This window comes from Mastigoproctus giganteus, chromosome 4 (genome assembly GCF_048544385.1).
Source record: "Mastigoproctus giganteus isolate SK-2022 chromosome 4, ASM4854438v1, whole genome shotgun sequence".
Lineage (NCBI taxonomy): Eukaryota > Metazoa > Arthropoda > Arachnida > Uropygi > Thelyphonidae > Mastigoproctus > Mastigoproctus giganteus.
In genome coordinates, this window is record NC_143578.1 from 232,230,254 (window position 1) to 232,251,916 (window position 21,663).

General features: G+C 33.7%; 1 protein-coding gene across 2 annotated transcripts in view; it reads left to right on the top strand.

Annotated features, from left to right (window-relative positions):
• The window catches only part of LOC150087483 (regulator of chromosome condensation-like), a 120,647-nt gene that overhangs the window by 12,833 nt on the left and 86,151 nt on the right, over positions 1-21,663 (top strand). The window contains exon 2 of one of the 2 annotated variants that reach the window (XM_090372098.1): positions 13,746-13,801. The exons of the other annotated variant lie outside the window; for it this stretch is intronic. Coding sequence (XP_090228224.1) covers positions 13,784-13,801 — 18 coding nt within the window. The 5' untranslated portion in view covers positions 13,746-13,783. The remainder of the gene's footprint in view (positions 1-13,745; positions 13,802-21,663) is intronic. 2 annotated transcript variants of the gene reach the window in all.

The window sequence follows — 21,663 nt, forward strand, 5'->3', positions numbered from 1 at the left end:
CCTAGTGGTTCCTTTACCTGCAGATTCTTAATGCATGAAGAATCACTGCTGATAATCAGATCAAGAGTATTACTCCCTCTGGTTGCCTCTTGGACATGTTGCTGTAGAAAACAGCCATCAAATAAATCCACAAATGTCTTGCTGGTGTGCAAGTGACCAAACCGCAAGTTCCAGTCAATATCTGGAAAGTTAAAATCCCCCATTATAAGACATTCTGATTTACTGATCCACTCTATTTCTCTGCACAATTGCTCATTATACTCATCAGATTCATTAGGCCTATAACACCACCTGCTCTCATTTTCCCTTTCCCAGTGCTTATGTCACACCATACTGACTCAACATTTTGTCCACCAATGTCAATTGGATGCACTTCCTTAATTTTTGTGTTTCTTAACTAACAGCATAACCCCTCCTTCCATCCTATCCTGTCCATCCTTTCTGTACACATTGTATTCCCCAAATTCCAGTTCTTCACTGCTTATATCTGTGTGGCACTACGTCTCTGATATCCCAACAATATCCACTTTTGATGTCTTCACCAGCACTTCAAATTCATCAAATTTATTTACTATACTCCTAGCATTGGTGTACATGCAAGTATACATACACCTATTCTTACTTTTAGTTACCCTTACATAACCCGTGTATTTACTTGTTCCATTATGACTCCTAGCAGCCCTTGAAATCCCATTACCTTTCCAGTCTTCTGCTCATTCCAATAGAAGCACTGCAAGAATCACTTTCACTTCTGCCTGTGGCTACCGTTAATCTATTAGTCTGGAACCCCCCCCAAGCTAGCAATTTTCTGACCCACCTAACACTGCCTCAATAGCATCAGCAAATATTCTTCCACCCTTTCTATTTAAGTGTATCCCATCCCTGTAGAAACAATCTCTCCTTTTAACAAGCACAGACCACACCGAGAAAAATTATACTCCCTGATCCTTGCACAATCTCTCTCTCTCCAGGGCTGAATTGATTGACAAGACTCTCATCATATACTCCCTCCTATCATGTCTGTGCAGCATTGCAGGCACTTTCAAATTTAACCCTAACTCGCGACTTTTTTCAACGTTGACCTGTACTTGTTAAGTAAGTCCGCAGATCTCCTACTCTTAATGTTATTATTGCCAACGTGTACAACGTCACCCTTTATGCCCTTAAAAGATGATATCTGCTCTACAACATCATCAACTTTTGCTCCTAGCAGATATACCTTGGTCCTATTCCACCTATTCTTTTTACACTATATATTACCCGTCTCCCTGACAATAACTAGTTCCTGTGGGACCAGCGCATTCCGCCCCGAAGGTTGCTGCTGTGTTGCCTGATGATCAAGTTAAAGCTCTGGCATCGATGTGGCCAGCTGAGAGCTTGAGTCTCCCAATTTAAGTCCTTCGAGGGCATTTATCCTGTCCTTCAAGCTCTGATAAAATCCCATAACAATGCTGTGTTGGCGCCTAGCTTCTTCACACTGCTTATATCAAGCATACACAAAGACATCCCCCTTGGCAACATCATGTCCCATCCCAGAAAGGTCTGCAAACATTTCACAAGTAATGTATAGAATGCAGTTCTGATACATGGTCAGGTGTAATCCCCTGTTGAAATACCTGGCTATGTATCAATATTTACTTCAGCTTGCATCAGATTTTTGCATTTTTGCTATCCCTATATTCAACTTATAACTAAATTTGTCCACTCATATCTGATGACAGCTATCCCACGTTTTATTTTATTTGTTTAATCATTTGATATTAATCATTTTACTTTGCAATTCCCTCACCTCTAATTGGCTTTGCAATTCAGTCTATAATTCTCTTAATTCATCATAACTTATAGGATATTCACATTCTTTCTCCTTTTAAAAACCTATATTACTTCTTTTTTCTGCTATCCTGACCTTTCTAGTACTTGGTACTTTGTGTATTTTTCACTTCCATCTATGCAAACTTTATCATACTTTTCAATTCTTACATACTTATATATATAATCTTTTGCATCTTTTATTGCTGCTTTGCACGTTTTGGTGCATCTGTCATAACCTAGCTTATTTATTTTCATCCATCAACCAAAACTACATGTTTAATACTCATGATTTTATATTACATTTATATATATTACATTTATATTAATATATATATATAAAACCGATAATTAATATAAAAATAAAATATAAGCTAGTAATATGGCAAAAAATTGTAGAGCGAAAATTAACGTAAAAAATAAAACAACGGGGAGGGGGAAATAAAGGTAACTAGACAGAAAACGTGGCCGAAAGTTCCCAAAATAATTTAGAACTTTAAATCCAATTTATAATAATAATACCAATTTAAATTTAAAATAATGCCAATTATATAATAATTTAGCGATAACCCCCTTGTAAGGTACCAGTTCTGAGAGATGTGAAATATCATCAAAAGGGACTAAAAAGGACTACTAAAAGAAAAACAAAATAATAGACTGACTTTATGCCCCGTATTGACAGAGGACCACCAGGCCAGTAATGATCGCCATACAAATCGTTGCAAATGCGAACAGATCGAAGGACCAAACCACCCTTCCTCCTCTGATTGATCCACAAATGCAGACAATTTGCATAGCGGTGGTCCTTATGCAGCGAGAAATAAACTATAGAACAGATAGCACTCTAGAGCAGAGCCACACTACTGACATATGTAAGCTTAGCCAGCTTATATAAACAGAAAAAGGAGAATAGATGGCGGCACAGGTGCTGCTTTTTTTGCATATCAACCCACTGAGTTATATTTAAATAATGGCTTAAAAGTTAGAATGTAATAACATAAAATAAGAAAATAAATAAATATTAAGTTATCATTAGAGATAGCAAAATGCACATCCTCCACATGATGCCCAGATATAACCAATAATTAATATAAAAATAAAATATAAGCCAGTAGTATGGCAAAAAACTGTAGAGCGAAAATTAACATAAAAAATAAATCAATGGGGAGGGGAAGTAAAAAGTAACTAGACAGAAAACGTGGCCATAAGTCCCCAGAATAATTTAGAACTTTAAATCCAATTTATAATAATAATACCAATTTAAATTTAAAATAATGCCAATTATATAATATAATAATTTAGCAGTACCCCCCCCCCCCCCTTTAAGGTACCAGTTCCGAAAGACACGAAATATCGCCAAAAGGGACTAAAAAGGACTACTAAAAGAAAACAAAATAACAAAATAATAGACTGACCATTATGCCCCATATTGACAGAGGACCACGAGGCCAATAATGGTCATGGAATTGCTGCATTTCATTTCATGGGGCCGAAAGTCCCCAAAATATGGGGACTTTTGGCCATGTTTTCTGTCTAGTTACCTTTACTTCTCCCTCCCCGTTGATTTATTTTTTATGTTAATTTTCGCTCTACAGTTTTTTGCCGTACTACTAGTTTATATTTTATTTTTATATTAATTATCAGTTATATCTGGGCATCATATGGAGGATGTGCATTTTGCTACCTCTAATGATAGCTTAATATTTATTTATTTTCTTATTTTATGTTATTAATTCTAACTTTTAAGCCATATTTAAATATATATAGGGGTCCGCAAACTGTTTTTTGATTTTTGAAAGGATTCGTAGATCTCAGTAGTTTGGGAACCACTGCCCTGAAGCATTTACTAACCTTTCATAGGATTATTTAGCAATTGGATTAGATGTAAAATCATGTTGTGTAAATGTTGACAATTAATCTACATTTTGGCTTATGAAATCTTAAAAAAAAAACAAAACAAATACCTTGTCAAGAAAATCGTGCTTTCCAGTGGTAACTATTTTGATGAAACTTGGCATTTAGTGGAAATAATGGAAGTGGAATTATTTGCATTATGAATACCCTTTGAACCTTCTTGTGTCTTTTTCAAGTGTTGTAGTTGATGTTGTCACTTTGAAGAATATGCATTGTTTGTTTTTTGTGCCAGGCAACTGCTAAGGCTATTAGGCAGCAGTGTATTATGTCTGTAAGTTATATGTATTCATATTTTGCTGAATGGAAAACTCAAGTTTTCAGGTGGGGGGCCATGCATTCCTCACCTGGTACTGACTGAACAAAATCCGTAAAAATTCCACACTGTATGGGATGACAGAAACCATGACTACTGTTTTCTACCTGTGATGGTTAGAATTATAATAAGAGACAATATCTGATTTATTTGTTGTAAGTTATATCATTCTTTTGTTCTTGAGATTGTGATATAATTAATCCAATGATTCTGTCACTGTTGGAAGTATTTCTCTGGAGACTGTTTTTTGGCCCCCTTCAACATTTCTTGTGATGTTTCATTGGTCTTCAAAATGTTATTGAATCTCATCCCTTTATAAATGCAAATTTTCTTTCAATAATAAGACCTTATAGAGAGTGCTAGGTCTGAAAAACATGGAGAAGAAGGGAACAATCATTGTTCTTTGACCAAAAGATTGCCGTGTGTTGATTGGCTTGAATATCAGGAACAAGCTCATCTTTTTTTGTTTTTTGAAATTGAGACCATACATGAAAAAGTTACTACCATTTTTGAGCCAAACTGTTAGTCAGCATTTTTCATAGCATTAGTTGAAGTTTTGCTTAAAATGACAGTATCACACTTTAGTGATTGGCAGTAGCACACTATCAGTCGGCATTTCTGTGCAATGAAAACGTATGCAAAATGGCATGCTGGAGATTGGTTACTGTGTGACAATGATTGTCTTTCTCATGGCACTTTGAATGTATAAAAACCTCTCAAAATAACATGATCTGCAAAATATGGAGGGTATTTTTCAGATCTAACTTTCTGTGATTTTTACTTGTTTCAAAAACAAACTTTTGCATTCAGAGGGCAAATATTTCTTGACATCCTAATCCAGAAAAATTCGCAGGATGTAATGCAGGAGATCAAATAGATGTTCAGGAAATTTTATGAATAGTGACAGAAACGCTGGACTTGATGCTGAGAGTAACAGCTTACTTCATGATTTTTTTTTTTTTTTTTTTCTCAATGGTATCAGGGAACCTTTTGAGCACATTTCATATACTTTAATAGGGTGTGCATAGTTATATACAATTTGCAAGACATCACATAGGTAACGCTTGCATTCGAGAGAAACTGAACACTGCACTGGTTAGTTTTTGCTAATTAGTTGATAATTTTTTTCTACTTCCTGTAACAGGCATTAACAACCAAAATTAAATCCTATGATTTGAGATATTTTCACCTCAGACCACACCCTTATTTTAAAGAAGATTGATTATAACAATATTAGAAACAACTTCAACATCCTGACTGCTACAGAGATCCAATGCATTAGATCCCTTAAATTAGATTGGAGCTTTATTGTAAGCAAAGCAGATGAGTACTATGATACGGTAATTATTGGCAGGTTTTTTTACTAACCAACTAACTCAGTGTCTGGTATTTTCTCTTGAATTCAAGTAGGTTGTGGCTGTTTTAATAATTTAACTGTGATATGGAAGGACATCCAGCTGAGAACCAGTCATTAATATCAGACTGTAGGTGGTGTATTAACTGCTTGAAAGTGTATTAATGGATTTGCACATGTTTTTATGAGAAAAAAATATAATAATTATTCATTTTAATTTGATAATTAATTAACCATGCAGACAATTAACACTATACATCACTGTCATTTTTAGAATATTTGTACAGCCATGTCTCAATTCTAATTGTTTGTAATATTAGTTTCATAATTGTTTGCCATATTTAAACTTACATAAATGAAGAGTGATAATTACTTTTTTTTTGTCTTAATGGTAAAGCTGAACATATTTTTCTTAATTTGGAAATATAGTTGACTTTTAAATATCCAGAGTAATAAAGGGAGGGAATAGACAATGCCAAAGTATGCTTCTTTTTTTTTTTTTTTTTTGTATAGTAAATATTTTATATTATATATATATATTTTATTTATATATATATACACCGTATTTCCCCATGTATAAGATGCACCTTAATTTTGGGGCCTGAAATTTGAAAAAAAATGTATTACATAAAGTTATTGAACTCAAGTTTTATTCATCACAAAATTCATACAACTCATCACTGTCAAAACTCCCATCCATTAGCTTGTCCTCATCTGTGTCTAATGACAAATCACTGTCTTCATATATTGCCTCATCCTCAGTTCCATCTATGGCATTTGAAATGCCACACTTCTTAAATGATCTCAATCTTGATATTATCCCAGGATCTGAATTGTCCCCAGAAGACTTCATCCATTGGTTCCATTCGTCTCTCATGTCAACTTTGAAGGGTTTGTTAATGCTGACATCAAGTGGTTGGAGCTGGGATGTCAAGGTATGATGGCAAGTTTTGTTTTTTGCTCTGCAGCAATCTTCTTTGTATTTTTTGTTATGTGTGCCCTGAACTGATCAAGCACCAATAGGGCAGGTTTTCCATAAGAGCCCACCTGGTCTCCTGCTCCAAACTTTCTCAAACCAGATCTTCATCCCATGCTGATCCATCCAACCCTTGTCATGAACGTGGACAATCACTCCTCGAGGAATGTCTTCTTTTGGCATTGTTTTGTGTTTGAAAATCAGCATAGGAGGCAGCTTGGTTCCGTAGGCACAACAAGCTAGAACAGCTGTATAATGGCTCTTTTCATGTCCACTTGTCTTCACAGTTACAGTTTTCACCCCCTTCTTATTAACAGTTCTGTTACTTGGGACATCAAATTGAAGGGGGATTTTGTCCATATTTGCAATCTGTCCCAACTCAAACTGATGTGTCTTCCGACATTGAATGACAAAACAATGAAATTCAAGGACCTTCTGCTCAGCTTTCAGGCATCTTTTGGGCAAGTCTGGTGCATGTACGCATGTTTAGTCCATTCCGTTTCATGAACCTGAAGCACCAATTGTGTCCTCCTTTGAAATCAGTAACTTCTTTTTCATCAGCAATTCTTCTTGCCTCATGCTGAACCATCTTTGTGAACACAGGAATTCCAATTGCCCTTTGCTCCTCAATCCATATCTTCAATTCCCTCTCTAAATCAGGCCATTTTGCTGACTTGCCTCTAATGGTCTTCTTCTGCCGTGGCATTTTCAATAGTCTTTCTTCTTCCCGTAGCCAGTCTCGGATTATTTTCTCAGTTGGAGAAGGACCAAACTTATGTTCAGCAGCACGATTTCCATTCATTTTTGCAAATTGGATCACTTTTAACTTGAATTCAGCACCGTATGAAAATCTTTTCTGAGCCATTTCTGGGCAGAATGTGGCAAAACGTAACCTAATATATCGGTAACAAGTGCGAAACAATGAGCGCAAAGACAACAAGCGCGAAAAAGCGGGAAATGCAAGTAAAAAAGATCTACAACCACTGTATAAGACACACCCAGTTTTTAGACCCCAAATTTTTCGAAAAAAGGTGCGTCTTATACATGGGGAAATACGGTATATGCACAGTAGAACCCAGATAAGAAGTTTTCAGAGGGACCAGAGGTTTAGAACTTCTTACAAGGGAAAACTTCTTAGAGGGAAAATGATCTAAGAGTATGAAATATTAACTACACAAATAAATATGAAAAGATACACATTATACGTTAATGGTGATGTGAATTGTAGGAAAACGATCGAGAATAAAATTTTTGTCATTTAATGTAAAACAATATTTATTAGTCATGATTTACTAAGATAAGATTTCAAAACTGTAAGTAACAAGGATGCAGTGAGTAGAAAGGTAACGAGAATAAGAAAAATCAATCACAATAATTACAAGTAGTACAAAAAAAAACAACATGATTTCTTGGGTTTTCCTAACACAAGCAGTGGTATTTTCTCTGAGCTATCCATATTAGCCCCCACTAGCATTGTAATTCTCTCCTTACTCAGTTTACCACCATGGAAATTCTGCCCTTTGAATGCATAAGTCTTAATAGGAAGTAGGTTATAAAAGAGTCCTAATTCATCAACATTAAAAATATCACACTTTCTATATTGTTTGATCAAAACATGTAGTTTCCTTTTTCTCCACTCATATTTTAACATATTCGCACTAAAAGATTGTCTGCAAATTACTTTATAAACTAAACCATATTTCTTCTTAAATCTATCAGTCCACCCATTGGAAGGAATGAAGTCTATTCCAAGGCTATCAGCAATTCGATACCCTCTCTCTCAACAAATTGCCATTAACTGGAACATTTGCAGATGTTTGCTTGAACCAAATCAGTAATGCCTTCTCCACATTCCATATTTTCCAGTTCGTCTCCTTTTAACTTTTAAAAAATATAATGAAACATTAAGGGCATTTGAGTTCAACACTTCTTTTCGTGACATAATTCTGTTTACTATAGAAATTGCCATATTAAGTTTTTTGCCACCTCAACTCGTGTGTAAGAGGGATTTGATTCCACTGTTTTTATGACAAGTTTTTCTTTTAATTTCAAAATCTTTCTTTTTTATTTCTTTTGCAGTCATCCTTCCAAATTAGAAAATAGTAATAGAATATAGTAAAATTAATAATTAATATTTGTAGCTTTAAAATAAAACTGCCAAGGAGGGACGAATAATTAGAGCCAATACAGTAGATAGATAAAAATACGGTTATTCATTAAAGAATTACCAAAAATAATGGTAGGCTACAGAAATAAATAAATTACAGTATTATAAGTTCAGCTGTCAACACACCTTTAAAAGGTCACGATTACAATAAGACCCAGTAAGAATCCACTAAGTAATCCAGAACTGTGAGAACTTAACAGCAAGTGCTTCACTGTGCTTCACATGATCCACACATGAAGAATAAATATAGAAATAAAGAATTTCTATATTTAAAAAACATAAGTGGGAAAATGCCATTATAATAATATACTGTGTATTGTTTATCACAAACTTTTTATGTGGTAAAACATTTTATCTGGGAAACTTCTTATGCAGGAAAATAATACATTACAATATATAGAGTAGAAATTGGGACTTAAGAAACCAAGCCTAGTACACGGGAAAACTTCTTATGCACGAATTTCTTATCTGGATTCTACTATATATATATATATATATATATATATTTGTAATAATAATAATAATAATAATAATAAACTATGTTTAACCTGTCCTTATATGCACCCACTGCACAAGACACAAGATAATACTAAACCCACTTTTTGTAAAACTATTAACGTCATTTACCTTATAACTTGCAATACCTGCAACATAAAATACATTGGACAAACCAGCAATAAACTACATTTGAGATTAAATCAACACAGATCAGACATCAACAACTACCAGCACAGGAAATCTAATAATATAGAACATGAAATAGAATATATGCACTTTCAGTCTCACTGCTTCAGTAATATTTATATTTCCATACTAGCACATATTGATAATGCCAATATTAGAACCATACAAGAAGAGCTATTTATGTTAAAATTAAAAACCTTATACCCATATGGTCTAAACAACAAATTCAACCATAAAATTATTACCAACAACCTGACAGACTGCTGCATATATGACAAATTCAGTATTATTAAATACCATAAATACCATAATAACCTACGCAAGCGTTCCAAAAAATCCAAAAATAGCATCATACATAAGCCTACTTTAGGCAATTTTGAGGCCACCCTTATAGACTGGGATAAAAACATCATAGATGTGCAATACATACACAACTTACTCTTCAGCACTAAGCACAGTGTACTGAAAGCACTGCACAAGTTTATAGGTACTTTCAACTTTAAGTCCAAACATTTGTTTCACCTATTGAACGATATTTTGAAATTCAATCTGAAAAACCTGAGCTCCACTACAGCCAATAATGATTCTATCATAATCGTAAATTTCAACAGGCAATTTATGGACAATGTAAATATCAATAAACTCATAAATCAGCACAATCATCTGCTTCCTAATAACAGCCATAGTTATATAAAAGTCAGATACAAATATATGAAACCATTTGGATTACTAGCATGTAACTACAAATCGGTAGCTACCAATTTAATATCCCAGTATACAGACACCAACAACTGCATATGCAAGCTCTATGGCATGCAACAATATATCAATCCTGACTATGGACACATCATTACTGGTAATTTAAATATAGTTGCAGACCCTATACTCAGACACATTCTATCACAAGGTTTCAAATTCAGGCCTTGCACACGAATAAATATTACCACTTTCAATAAACAGCTTTATCATGACCTGTTAAACTACTGCTTTCAACAAGCTTACAAATATAACACACCCATAGAGGCATACCAAATGTGGATCAGCCATACTTTCACCCTATTAAAGCATAAATTTACTATATCCAGTTCAAATATGTATAGTCAGAATAAATATTACAACCTGGCTAATCTAAAGCAAAAACTACAGGAAATACACAGAAACTTCATCATCACACCTATAGATAAAGCAGCTAACAATTATGCATTTATTTGCAAATCCTTCTATGCACAAACCTTAGCCACTGAACTGAACTCAAGTAATACTTACAAGCCTATTTCCAGTACCTGCAATACTATAACCAAAAAACTCATAGCCTTCAATAAAAAACTAAAGCTAAACATGAACAACTACAGCTTACCTTACATATGCTTCATTCCTAAATTTCACAAACAACCCATAAGTTTCAGATTCATAACCTCCTGCAAAAATAGCTATGTGCACAAACCGGGTAAAATGCTTGAACATCTACTGCAACCACTGCTAAATAATTTACAGAACAGCAAAATCATAGGCAATAACCTACCCGTATTAAAATTTTTACAGAATAATAAAGTTAATAACATTCAAACTTTTGACTTCCAAAGCCTATTTACAAGTATTGATCAAACAAATCTAAAATCAGTACTAAAAGACATTTATACAAAATACAAAGATAGTATAACCTGCAATGTTCATCACTGGAACAACTTACTGAACCTGTGTATTTCTAATAATTTTATACACGATGGTAATACTATATATCAGCAAATTATAGGAACACCTATGGGCAGCCCAGCCTCATGTGTAATAGCCAACTTATATCTATTTTGGTCAGAAACCGCTTTTCCACAGGACCTAATACTATACAGATACATCGATGATCTCATTGTGATCAACTGCCAGAACTTCATCATGGAGTATGGACACTTGTACCCAGCAGAACTTATATTGGAAAAAACAAACGTCTCGGATACAGCAGCCCATTTCTTGGATCTGGATATCAATGTAACGAATGATATAGCCACTATAAACTTGTACAACAAACGTGAAGCTTTCAATTTCAACATAGTCAGCCTTACACAATGGAATTCTAACATATCCAAAAGAATTCATGCCAACGTTATTCTAGCTCAATGCATTCGTATAGCTACTATTTGCAGCAATACAGAAACCACAATCCATAACATAAGGATATTATGTAATAAACTTTTGAACAACCTCTTTCCAAAAGCTTATTTACGCCATCACATCCGCAAAGCCCTCAACATATTGAGGTATAATAAAATAAAAGATATCGATATCACCAGTGTTATTGACATATAATTATCCCTAATTAACATCAAGTATGTATATAGTGTATATACAATACACGAGGCCTCTGTGGTGTCTTACAGTCTGAAAAACTTGTACCCACCAATTGGCCTACTTCCGTGTATTTATCTTGTAAATATAATTTAATAATTTAATATTTATCTTATTATTATTATGTTCTAACATATCTTTATGTATTTATTTAACACAACTGACTTTAAATACATGATGCACACACTCCCAGACATTCGTTCAGGGTCCTATCTAAAGGAACGGGCTAGCAACCCCGAACTACCCGAGCACCACTACAAATCTCTACCTCAATCATCTTTCCACTTTACTAGCTTCTACCTTTTTATGCCCTGTGCGCCGTTAGTTTATCGACCGCAACACCAGGGCTCTATTTTTCTATCTTTACCCATACTTTTTTCGCCTTAAACAAAGTTTAGCTTCCCTCAACAGCTACTTTGTCAGTTATCATATTTCTTACCTATCCTGGGCAGTTTGGACATCATGTATTTAACCTACCGTAACCCTCCGCCCACTTATTTACGTACACCAAAATTCGTATACGCTAGGCGCCGCTAGCGTACCCGCACATAAATACTAGCGTATCACACCCACACACTTTTCGGTCAGTCCTGCCAACAGCGGTAAGTCAGTCTTTCGTATACTACTTAACTGTCGTCGTGCTTTCCCTTTGTTCTCAACTTTCATATGGTTGTACTTACTTCTGTAAGGTCATCCATGTTCTGTATGCATTTCCTTAATTTTAACTTTTTACCTATCATAATTACTTTTTACCTATCATAATTAATTTTAACTTTTTACCTATCAAAATTATTTTACCACGTGTTCCCTTACACGTGCTTTGGCATACAGAACATGTCGGAAACAGAAGTAAGAGCATTGCTATATTTTTTCATAATTTTGGTGGATGACCTCTGACGAAGACACAAAAATTATGAAAGACTTGGCAATGTATTTCCTCCTTGGTCGTTTGTTCAAATTTTCACTTGGTACATATTCTATCAATTATTACCCTTACTGAATTCTTTACCCCCCCCCCTACTTCGTTCACACAGCCTTTCGCTACCAGGGTACACTGTACTTTCTTTGCTTCTACCTTTTATCATATATTATATTCTGCACTAAATAAATTTGTTCATTTATCTTATATATATATATATATTTTTTTTTGATTGCTTAAATGAATTAAATTTGATTGTTTTATTGATTGTTCTAATATTTTAATAATATAATATTATAATATTTTATTTTAATCTAATATAATCTAATATTTTAATTAATAATATTATAATAATATAATATAATATATATATATATATATATATATATATATTGTGTTATTATTATTATTGTTAATGTCTAATTGATTATTTTTAATTTATTGCTTGCTACGTTAATGCCATTGCCCTGTGGCAATTGGACTGTTATACTTGCTTGATGTATATTTTTTATTTTGATTGCTTAGATTACTTAAATTTTTCTGGTATCTATTTTCTATAGGGTATTAAGGTGTATAATGAACAGGAGATTTAGTTAGCGTTTTTATTCTAACCTATTCCTGGGGGTCTGTAATGGTATTAAATTATATAATATATAATGAATTTAAAAAAAAAAAAAAAATATATATATATATATATACTTGTTATAGTAGTCGGTTTCTTAGTTTAATATTTAGATAAACCACCGAGTTGCTAGCACTGCTGATGAATACTATCTTCGGTATCATGCAGTTTCCTCTCCAGTTACAAAGCAGGCACATTAGATTTCTCATTAGATCTTATTCATTTTTAAAATAAGCCGGAGTTTTGTTTTATCATTAGTGCAGTTTGTTTATATTTTGACAATTTTCTCAATATCTAAATGATATATAACACTAAAATATAATGAACATAGTAAATCTAATATAAAACAATTAAATGAAGCAAAGGAATGAAACTGAATGGCAAACCAAATTAATCCAACCATTACTCAACTAATCAGCTTTAAGCTATTTGAGAGTAGAACATGGTGTAGTATTCTACAGAAACCTATAAGAATTGTACTAATGGATAAATAAGAGTTGACTGTATATATATATATATATATATTTGGTTGGTAGTGTGCATATATATATATGTATATTTTTTAAATATCGTATAAATGCCTTTTTAAAAAATCTAATAGTCGTGTAGAATTATATTGTATGTTTATGCTGAAATATGATTTCCAGGTAGCTAGTCCAATAATTGTTTATTCAGACAACAAAAAATGTCAAGATCACGACGGGTAAGTTAGATACAAATTTTTATCATTTTAAAATCACATAAAAGTAGATAGGTTTTTCAGTGTTCTGAGTTAGTTACGAAAGATTTACTTTTTAATGAAATTCTAAAAACCCGAATATGTTCATAAGGCAGTCATGTTAGCCGCTAATTGTCAGAAATGTATAAAATTTTTTAGCGTTCTTATTAAACAATATTGAAATAAATTAGATAGGTAATTGATATATTTAATGTTCAGAAAGCATCCACATTATGTAGTCACACGAGTCCCGTAAAGTTAGGGTTAAAAAAAAAAAAAGAACATTTTAAAAATAAATTCCGTTAAAGCATATTTTCTTTTTGCAGTCCATGTAGTATTATTGACCAGGGGGGGAAAAAATATATCTATTCACAGCCATGTTTATGAACATCTGCATGTTGGACCATGATAATTAGTCCTTAAGATAAATATCATATTTTTAGTTTTTCAATGCTTATATTATTAACCAAGAAAAATATTGAAAAGTACAGGTAACACTTGTATAACACAGTTATTAGGTTCCTATAAAATATCTTGTTGTGTGAAACTGTGTTATACGGGACTAAGACAAAAATATACCATTCTTTATTTCGTGTATCTTCTATTCTCTTTAAAAAATCAGTAATCTGGGTTTGTTTGCTTTTGCTTGATAAATCTTTGTGAATTTCATCGTGTGGAACTAAGCATTTTTGAAGCTCCCTTTTGAACTTTGGGCTCCTTTTATTCAAGAATCTACCTTCAAAAAATAAGATTCTAATTGCTCGACTAACTTTATGCCTTTCCCTATGCTTTTTAGTGTAAAATTTGGAAGTATAGAATTTTCATCTGCGCTGTCATCCTCTGAATTGATTTGGTTTTACTTCCGATACCATTTCCACCAAATCTGCTTCACCAGCCTCTTTTTCTACCAATAATTCTTGGATTTCTTCAGTAATCATATCTGTTTTTATTTTTTTAGGAGCATATGCAACTAAGGCCATGTTACTCTGTGTATATTGTCTATAAATTGCGTGTGTCCTGAGGTCAATTTTCTGTTTTTTCTGGACAAAAAACCAGTTTCCGGGAGAAAAAACCATGCTGCCATTTCCCGAGCCCGACTAACTCAGCCACATTGTGAAAAAGACTCATAAAAATTCTTCCTTTCATCGACGGGATTCGAACTCAGGTCTTTTCCACCTGGTGTTGGGTGGAGGTCGATTCTATCAGCTATGCTACCTAGGAGGACTTCAGTAGTCATATCGTCAAAACCTTCTCCTCCTACCAATGTAGCAAGTTCTACTGTCACACCGATTCCATTTTCTGCCTGTTCGATCATATTTCCTGAATGAACTGACTCTGGCTATACATTTTACAGACGTATTTAACGTTGACAGTTTTACTTCTTTCAGCGACAAAGATATGATTCTGATACTGTCCACAATTGAGAAATGTTTCCATGCCTCCATTACTTTAATAGATTCGGAATCAATTTTTTCCAAAATCCACTGTAATGATTTTCTGATGTAATGAGGTTTAAAGACAGATATAATGCCTTTATCTAACGGCTGAATGAAAGAAGTTGTATTAATCCAGTACAGCTGTGACGGTAGGAACATAACTTCGACATTTGGATTACTTAAATCTTTTGGGTGGCCTGGTGTGCCATCCAATAGTAATAAAACTTTGAAATCTAGATTTTTCCACAAGTTCAACAAGTACAAGTTCAATATCACAGAACATAACAAGGGAATTTCCCAATAAAATAAAATACAGGGATTTTTCAATAATTTTTTTTGACTAGCGAGTCGACAGCAGGGATTCAGAAAGAGTGGAAATGTCGAAAAATTACATTCAACATAATAGCAGGGTTTCCCTCACGCAAAAGCTCAAAAATACCATGTTATGCGGCGTTTACCAAAATTCTCTAACCGTGTTAGAGCAAAACCGTGTTGTGCGAGGATTCCCGCAATTTATCAATCGTGTTAGAGCGAAACCGTGTTGTAGAAGTACTGTATTATACGGGGGTTGCCTGTATTTATAAATGGTCATGTTACAAGCTTTTACTTTAGGGATTGTGTACAGGTCTATGTGCCATTTGTGTTACGAAGACTAGTACACCTTCTATGAGTTAACTTGCCAGCAATAATGTTACTTTTTCATAATACAAATAGTTCTGTTGAACAAAAATGATCCCAGAATTTTAAATGCTTATAGTATGGTTATTTATAAATATTTCTGAATTTTTTCCTAGTCAGCAGTGCAATATTAACTCTTAAAATAACATATTATTTTTATCATTTTAATAATTATTAAAATAATAATAATAAATCATTAACCCTAAGTGATTGGCAATTTTTGTATTGTAACTTTTAAGAACATATTAATAATACTGCAAGTAATTTTTGATTAATTTTTTTTTGGTGATCAGCAATACTATTACATTACAGAAGTGAAATATGTTTGTGTCTGTAGTTTTATAGAAAACTCAAGGAACTAGTTTGATTAAATTTGCTTATGCTAATTTGATTTTTAATTGGCTTTGAAAGTTTTTTTATATACACACATAGTATTGTAAATGTTTTGATGTCAACTTATTAATTTACACAGAACAAAAGATAATAAGCAAGTTTTATTCTGAGACTTCAAAGGAAAGGGAAAATATTTAAATATGGAATATTTGTAATGATTTGTGCAGATTAAGTTGTGTGTATATATGTATATATATATATATTACTAAAAACACTTCCTCAAAGGTAAACATCATATTCTATGATATGCATGGGATGGGAGGTAAAGCATGGAATTTATAGTTAGTGAAGCGAGAATCTCTTTGAAACAAAATGTTTCACTTGTCTGTTATTGTTACCATAGTTGTAATAATGCTACACCTGCTCTCAATGCCTATAAAAGAGAACAAAAAAATGTAAAGTTCAGTTCATCTTTTTGAAGGCTTAGGTGCCAAAGTTTGAACAGACATTATTAATAAAAGAAAAAGAAGGCTGTCTCTCGATATAGGTAGAAATCATTGCTGAGATTAGCTGACTGTGAACAAATTATTTTCAGCATTCACCCATAGAAGAAAGTTGTACATGAGTGGTATTGAAATGTTTTCAGATATCCAAGATGTGTACTCAAAACTGGCTAAGATCCGAAACTACATTCCTAAGTTCAGAACAGTTCGAGGGTTGTTGCCCTCTGAAATATCCCATCAGAATTTCATACACCTGTGTTGCCCATAGCATATTGGGGAGGGGGGAAGCTGTCCCAAGACAGACCTGTATGTTAGGGGTGGGTGCACCTGGACAGAAAAAGGAATTGAAGGGAAATGGGAGCCCTGGCAAAGCTATGCACCCTGGGGACCTGTAATGACTCAACACTTCTGATTGCCCAATTTTAACAATAGCTAGATAGTGTTTTATGGTCTGACAAACCCTACTGTTATTTTCATGGTGCTGTTAATCGATATAAGTATATGTGGTTTGAAGAGAACCTACATCATGCAGTAACTGGAAAACCATTACATGATGAGGAGGTAATGGCACGGTGCAGTTTCACATCACCTTCATAATTGGACCTTTTTTAATTAATTGTTAATACTGTATCCATTCCTTTCATTCACCTGCCATCAAATGGTAACAGGATCAATATACATGCATTTCTAGGCAACCAAAACCAGTGATCTCTAAAGATTGGCCAGGATTACAACCACCACGACAAGGACAGGTGGTTAAAATGCAAAGTTGTTTCATGATCAGTTTTGTTAAACTGTACCAGGATTATAACATTGCCATCAATGAGAATAGGAAACTCCCAGGGTAATGTTGCATTACCAAGGTACCTGCCCACTCACTGATGATGAAGCCAAATAGCTTTGAAACAATTGTCTGGGTGGTGATATCCACTGAAAATAAATAACAGCAGTCTTCTCTACTAGAGAAGTGTTATTTATTTGAAGTAGTGCAATACCAGCTATCTCATTGTGAAGGCAACCACAATATGAGATACAATTAAAATGATGCCTTTTACACTACATACGTAAAATTTATGGGTAAACTATGGTGTATCTACACTGATATTATATAGATATTTATGATTAGTATGGAAAGAAAGCTAATAAATTGTAACAAACTGTAACTAATACTTGCTACAGCAATGCATTATGACCATAATGTGTATAAAATATGTTGTATAATATTGAAGACAATACCAAGAGGATTTAAAGAAACACAAGGGATAAAGTAAGGTTAGTAAAATAAGGTTTGTATATATAAATATATATATACAAAAAAAAATTTAAATATATACATAAAACTTATCATTGTCTACTATCCACAATCTAGGTGACTTAAACTGGGGCCAACCACCCAGACTGAAGGCAAAAAATGACAAGTTCTATGTTTCTGTAATGATCAATATCTGCTAAGATATAAATTTAGAGATTAAGTAATTTGAATCTAAACCAATTAAAGGTAGTTAAAATTTTTTAGAATAAAAAGAAAGATAATATAAAGTATTATTATTATATATTTTTTTTTTGTCCTCACCTTTTTCCATTATTATATGGGGTCAGCTTATTTTTTTTATTGTTTTGGCATGCAATTTTTACAGCCGGATGCCCTTCCTGACGCCAACCCTCACCCTTTATTCGGGCTGAGGAGATGCAGTGGTCATTCCCTCACTTTCCGCATCCTCCGTATTTGGTGATCACAGGCTCGAATTCTGGTCTAATCAAGAAGCGTGTGCTATGCACTACTGCTCCTGCCCACCTGGCTACAGAGGCACCATAATATAAAGTATTAATACAAGCACATATTGAACATCGTTGACCCGGCAGAGAACGTAATTTAATAATTAAAATAAGAATAAATGTAAAGTATAAGGCATATCTACTGTATCCAGGATATAATGTAGTAACAACAATAGTCGTCATGAAAGAAATAATAATCCCTCTAGTGGGTTAATATACATGTGGTGACCCCTATGTGATGGATATGGTAAAAATAAATAATTAATCAAAATTAAGTTAACACAAAGAGAAACATGTGGATAGTAAGATGAATAAAAATATAACATACCTGTTGAGGCATACCACATGTGGCTGTTCACAATACTAAATATCATATTTAACAAATATAATCAGTTGAAATTCAGACCGGATAATCTAAATAATACAAAATGAATAAATAAACAGCTCAAAGAAATACACAAACATTTTGTAATTACTCTTGTTGACAAAGCTGCTTGCAATTATATGCAAGCCATATTACATAGAAATTATTAAAAATTAACTGCAGTCGAGTAGCACATACAAATACAAAGCATCTTCCTGTAATGCAATAATCAAAAAACCAATAGCATTGCATAAAAAATTAAACTACAATAACCTAAAATATCTGTGTATATATGGTATACCTAAATTTCATAAATCACCTATTGCATTTAGATTCATAACATCACGTAGAGATAGTTAGATAGTTAACCCCTAGCATTGTTGCTGTTGTGGGTATTATTGCATCAGGCAATCATGTAACGATCACTGCCTGCAATAAAGATATTTATCTTTTATGCTAAAATTCCAGATAAAACATAGAAAAGTTACTTAAAACTATATTAAATAATGTAAATAAAACTATTATAATAAATAACAACTTACCAATTATAAATGGAATAAAAAATAACAATAGTAGTAGTAGTGACATGTGATGCAAGAAAGCAAGTGTATGAGCTTATGCAGCATCAGCCAAAAAAAAAAAAAAAAAAAAAATTCACACCATTCCCTCCAAATGCCTGTCCAGTTCCTCCTTAAATTTATTTAACCTATCAACTTCCACAATGACAGATGGAAGTTTGTTCCAGCAATTAACCACCCACTAGCTAAAGACAAATTTCCGCACATCTATTCTACATCTGTCTTTTCTTAATTTGAATTTATGACCCCTTAGGTTCGTAATCTGAACAAGTGGAAGGATCCCATCAGAATTCAGCGTGCTCAACCCATTTAAGGCCTTATACACCTCAATCAGATCACCACGCAGGTGCCTAGTCTCCAGCCACTGCAATTTGCAGAACTTAAGCCTTCCTTGGTAAGAGGATCCCTTCATTCCCCTCACCAATCTTGTTGCCCTTCTCTGTACATGCTCAAGCAAATCTGCATCCTTCCTGAAATGAGGCCTCCAGACCTGTACGCAGTACTCAAGGTGCGGCCTGACCATTGCCTTATACAGAGGGACAATCACCTCCTTCTCCCTGCTAACAAAATTCCTATATATCATTGACAAAACCCCATGACCTGCCCTGGCAGCCTGTCTGCATTGCTCAGAAAACTTCATATCTGACTGCATAATTACTCCCACGTTTCTCTGTAGTTACTTCTACCCATTTTTCTAGATCCTGTTGCAGTAGCACACTGCCATTACTGTCATTAACAACCCTGCCAACCTTTGTATCATCTGCAAACTTCGACACTAAGCCTGATATACCTTCATCAATATCATTGATAAATATACAAAACAACGGTGGACCCAAAACCGAACCCTGTGGGACTCCACTAATAACATTAGTCCACGAAGAGCAGCACCCATTAATTACCACCCTCTCTCTGTCTTCTCCCATTCAGCCATCCATTTATCCATTGTAGCAACTTGCCTTTAATACCATTCCGCTCCAATTTGTACAATAGTCTTCCATATGCAACAGTGTCAAAAGCTTTTCTGAAATCCAAATATATGATATCAAAATTATTTTTTGCATCCAGTTCCTTTGTAACCACATCAGCAAACATTTGACTTTAACCGTTTATTCACTAGCATCAATCTCAGTAAGTTAAAAGATGTTCTCCAAAAGCTATATTTGGAACATAAAGTTTTATTTGAAGTCCAGCATCCTGCATAATTGCAAACCTCTATCTATATTATAGAGAAAGAACATTCCAAGATAACCTACTTATGTTCAGATACGTCGATAATCTGTGTGTTTAATTATCCACATTTCATTCAGGATTGCAGCAGATTATATCCAGATAGTAATAGTAATCTTGGCATGTGATGTAAGAAAGCAAGCATATGAGCTTATGTAGCATCAGCCAAAAAAAAAAAAAAAATTTCACACAACCATTCCCTCTAAATGTTTGTCCAGTTCCTCCTTAAATTTATTTAACCTATCAACTTCCACAATGACAGAGGAAGTTTGTTCCAGCTTCCAGCAATCAACTACCCACTGACTAATGGCAAATTTCCGCACATCTATTCTATAACTGTCTTTCCTCAATTTGAATTTATGCCCCCATAAGTTCGTAATCTGAACAAGTGGAAGAATCCCATCAGAATTCAGCATGCTAAACTCATTCAAGGCCTTATACACCTCAATCAGATCACCACACAGGTGCCTAGTCTCCAGCCACTCCAATTTGCAGAACTTAATCCTCTCTTGGTAAGAAGATCCCCTCATCAATCTTGTTGCTCTTCTCTGTACATGCTCAAGCAAATCTACATCCTTCTTGAGTACTGTGTACAGGCCTCCAGACCTGTACACAGAAGTCACCTAGATTGTGGGTAGACAACGATAAGTTTTATGTATATATTTTAATTTTTTTGTATATATATATATATATATATATATATACACAGTGAAACTTCCCTTTAACGGACAGCCATGGGGAACGAAAATGTGTCCGTTAGAGAGAAGTGTCCGCTAACAAGAAGTCTGAGGGAGAAAAAAAAAAGAAAGAAAGGAAAATCGTTAAACGTTTAATGTAAAATTAAATTAAAATATATACAGATTTTGAACAATATTTTTGTAAATAATATACAATTACATACACAAGAGATAAAGAAAACTCGTTAAACGTTTAACGTAAAATTAAATTAAAT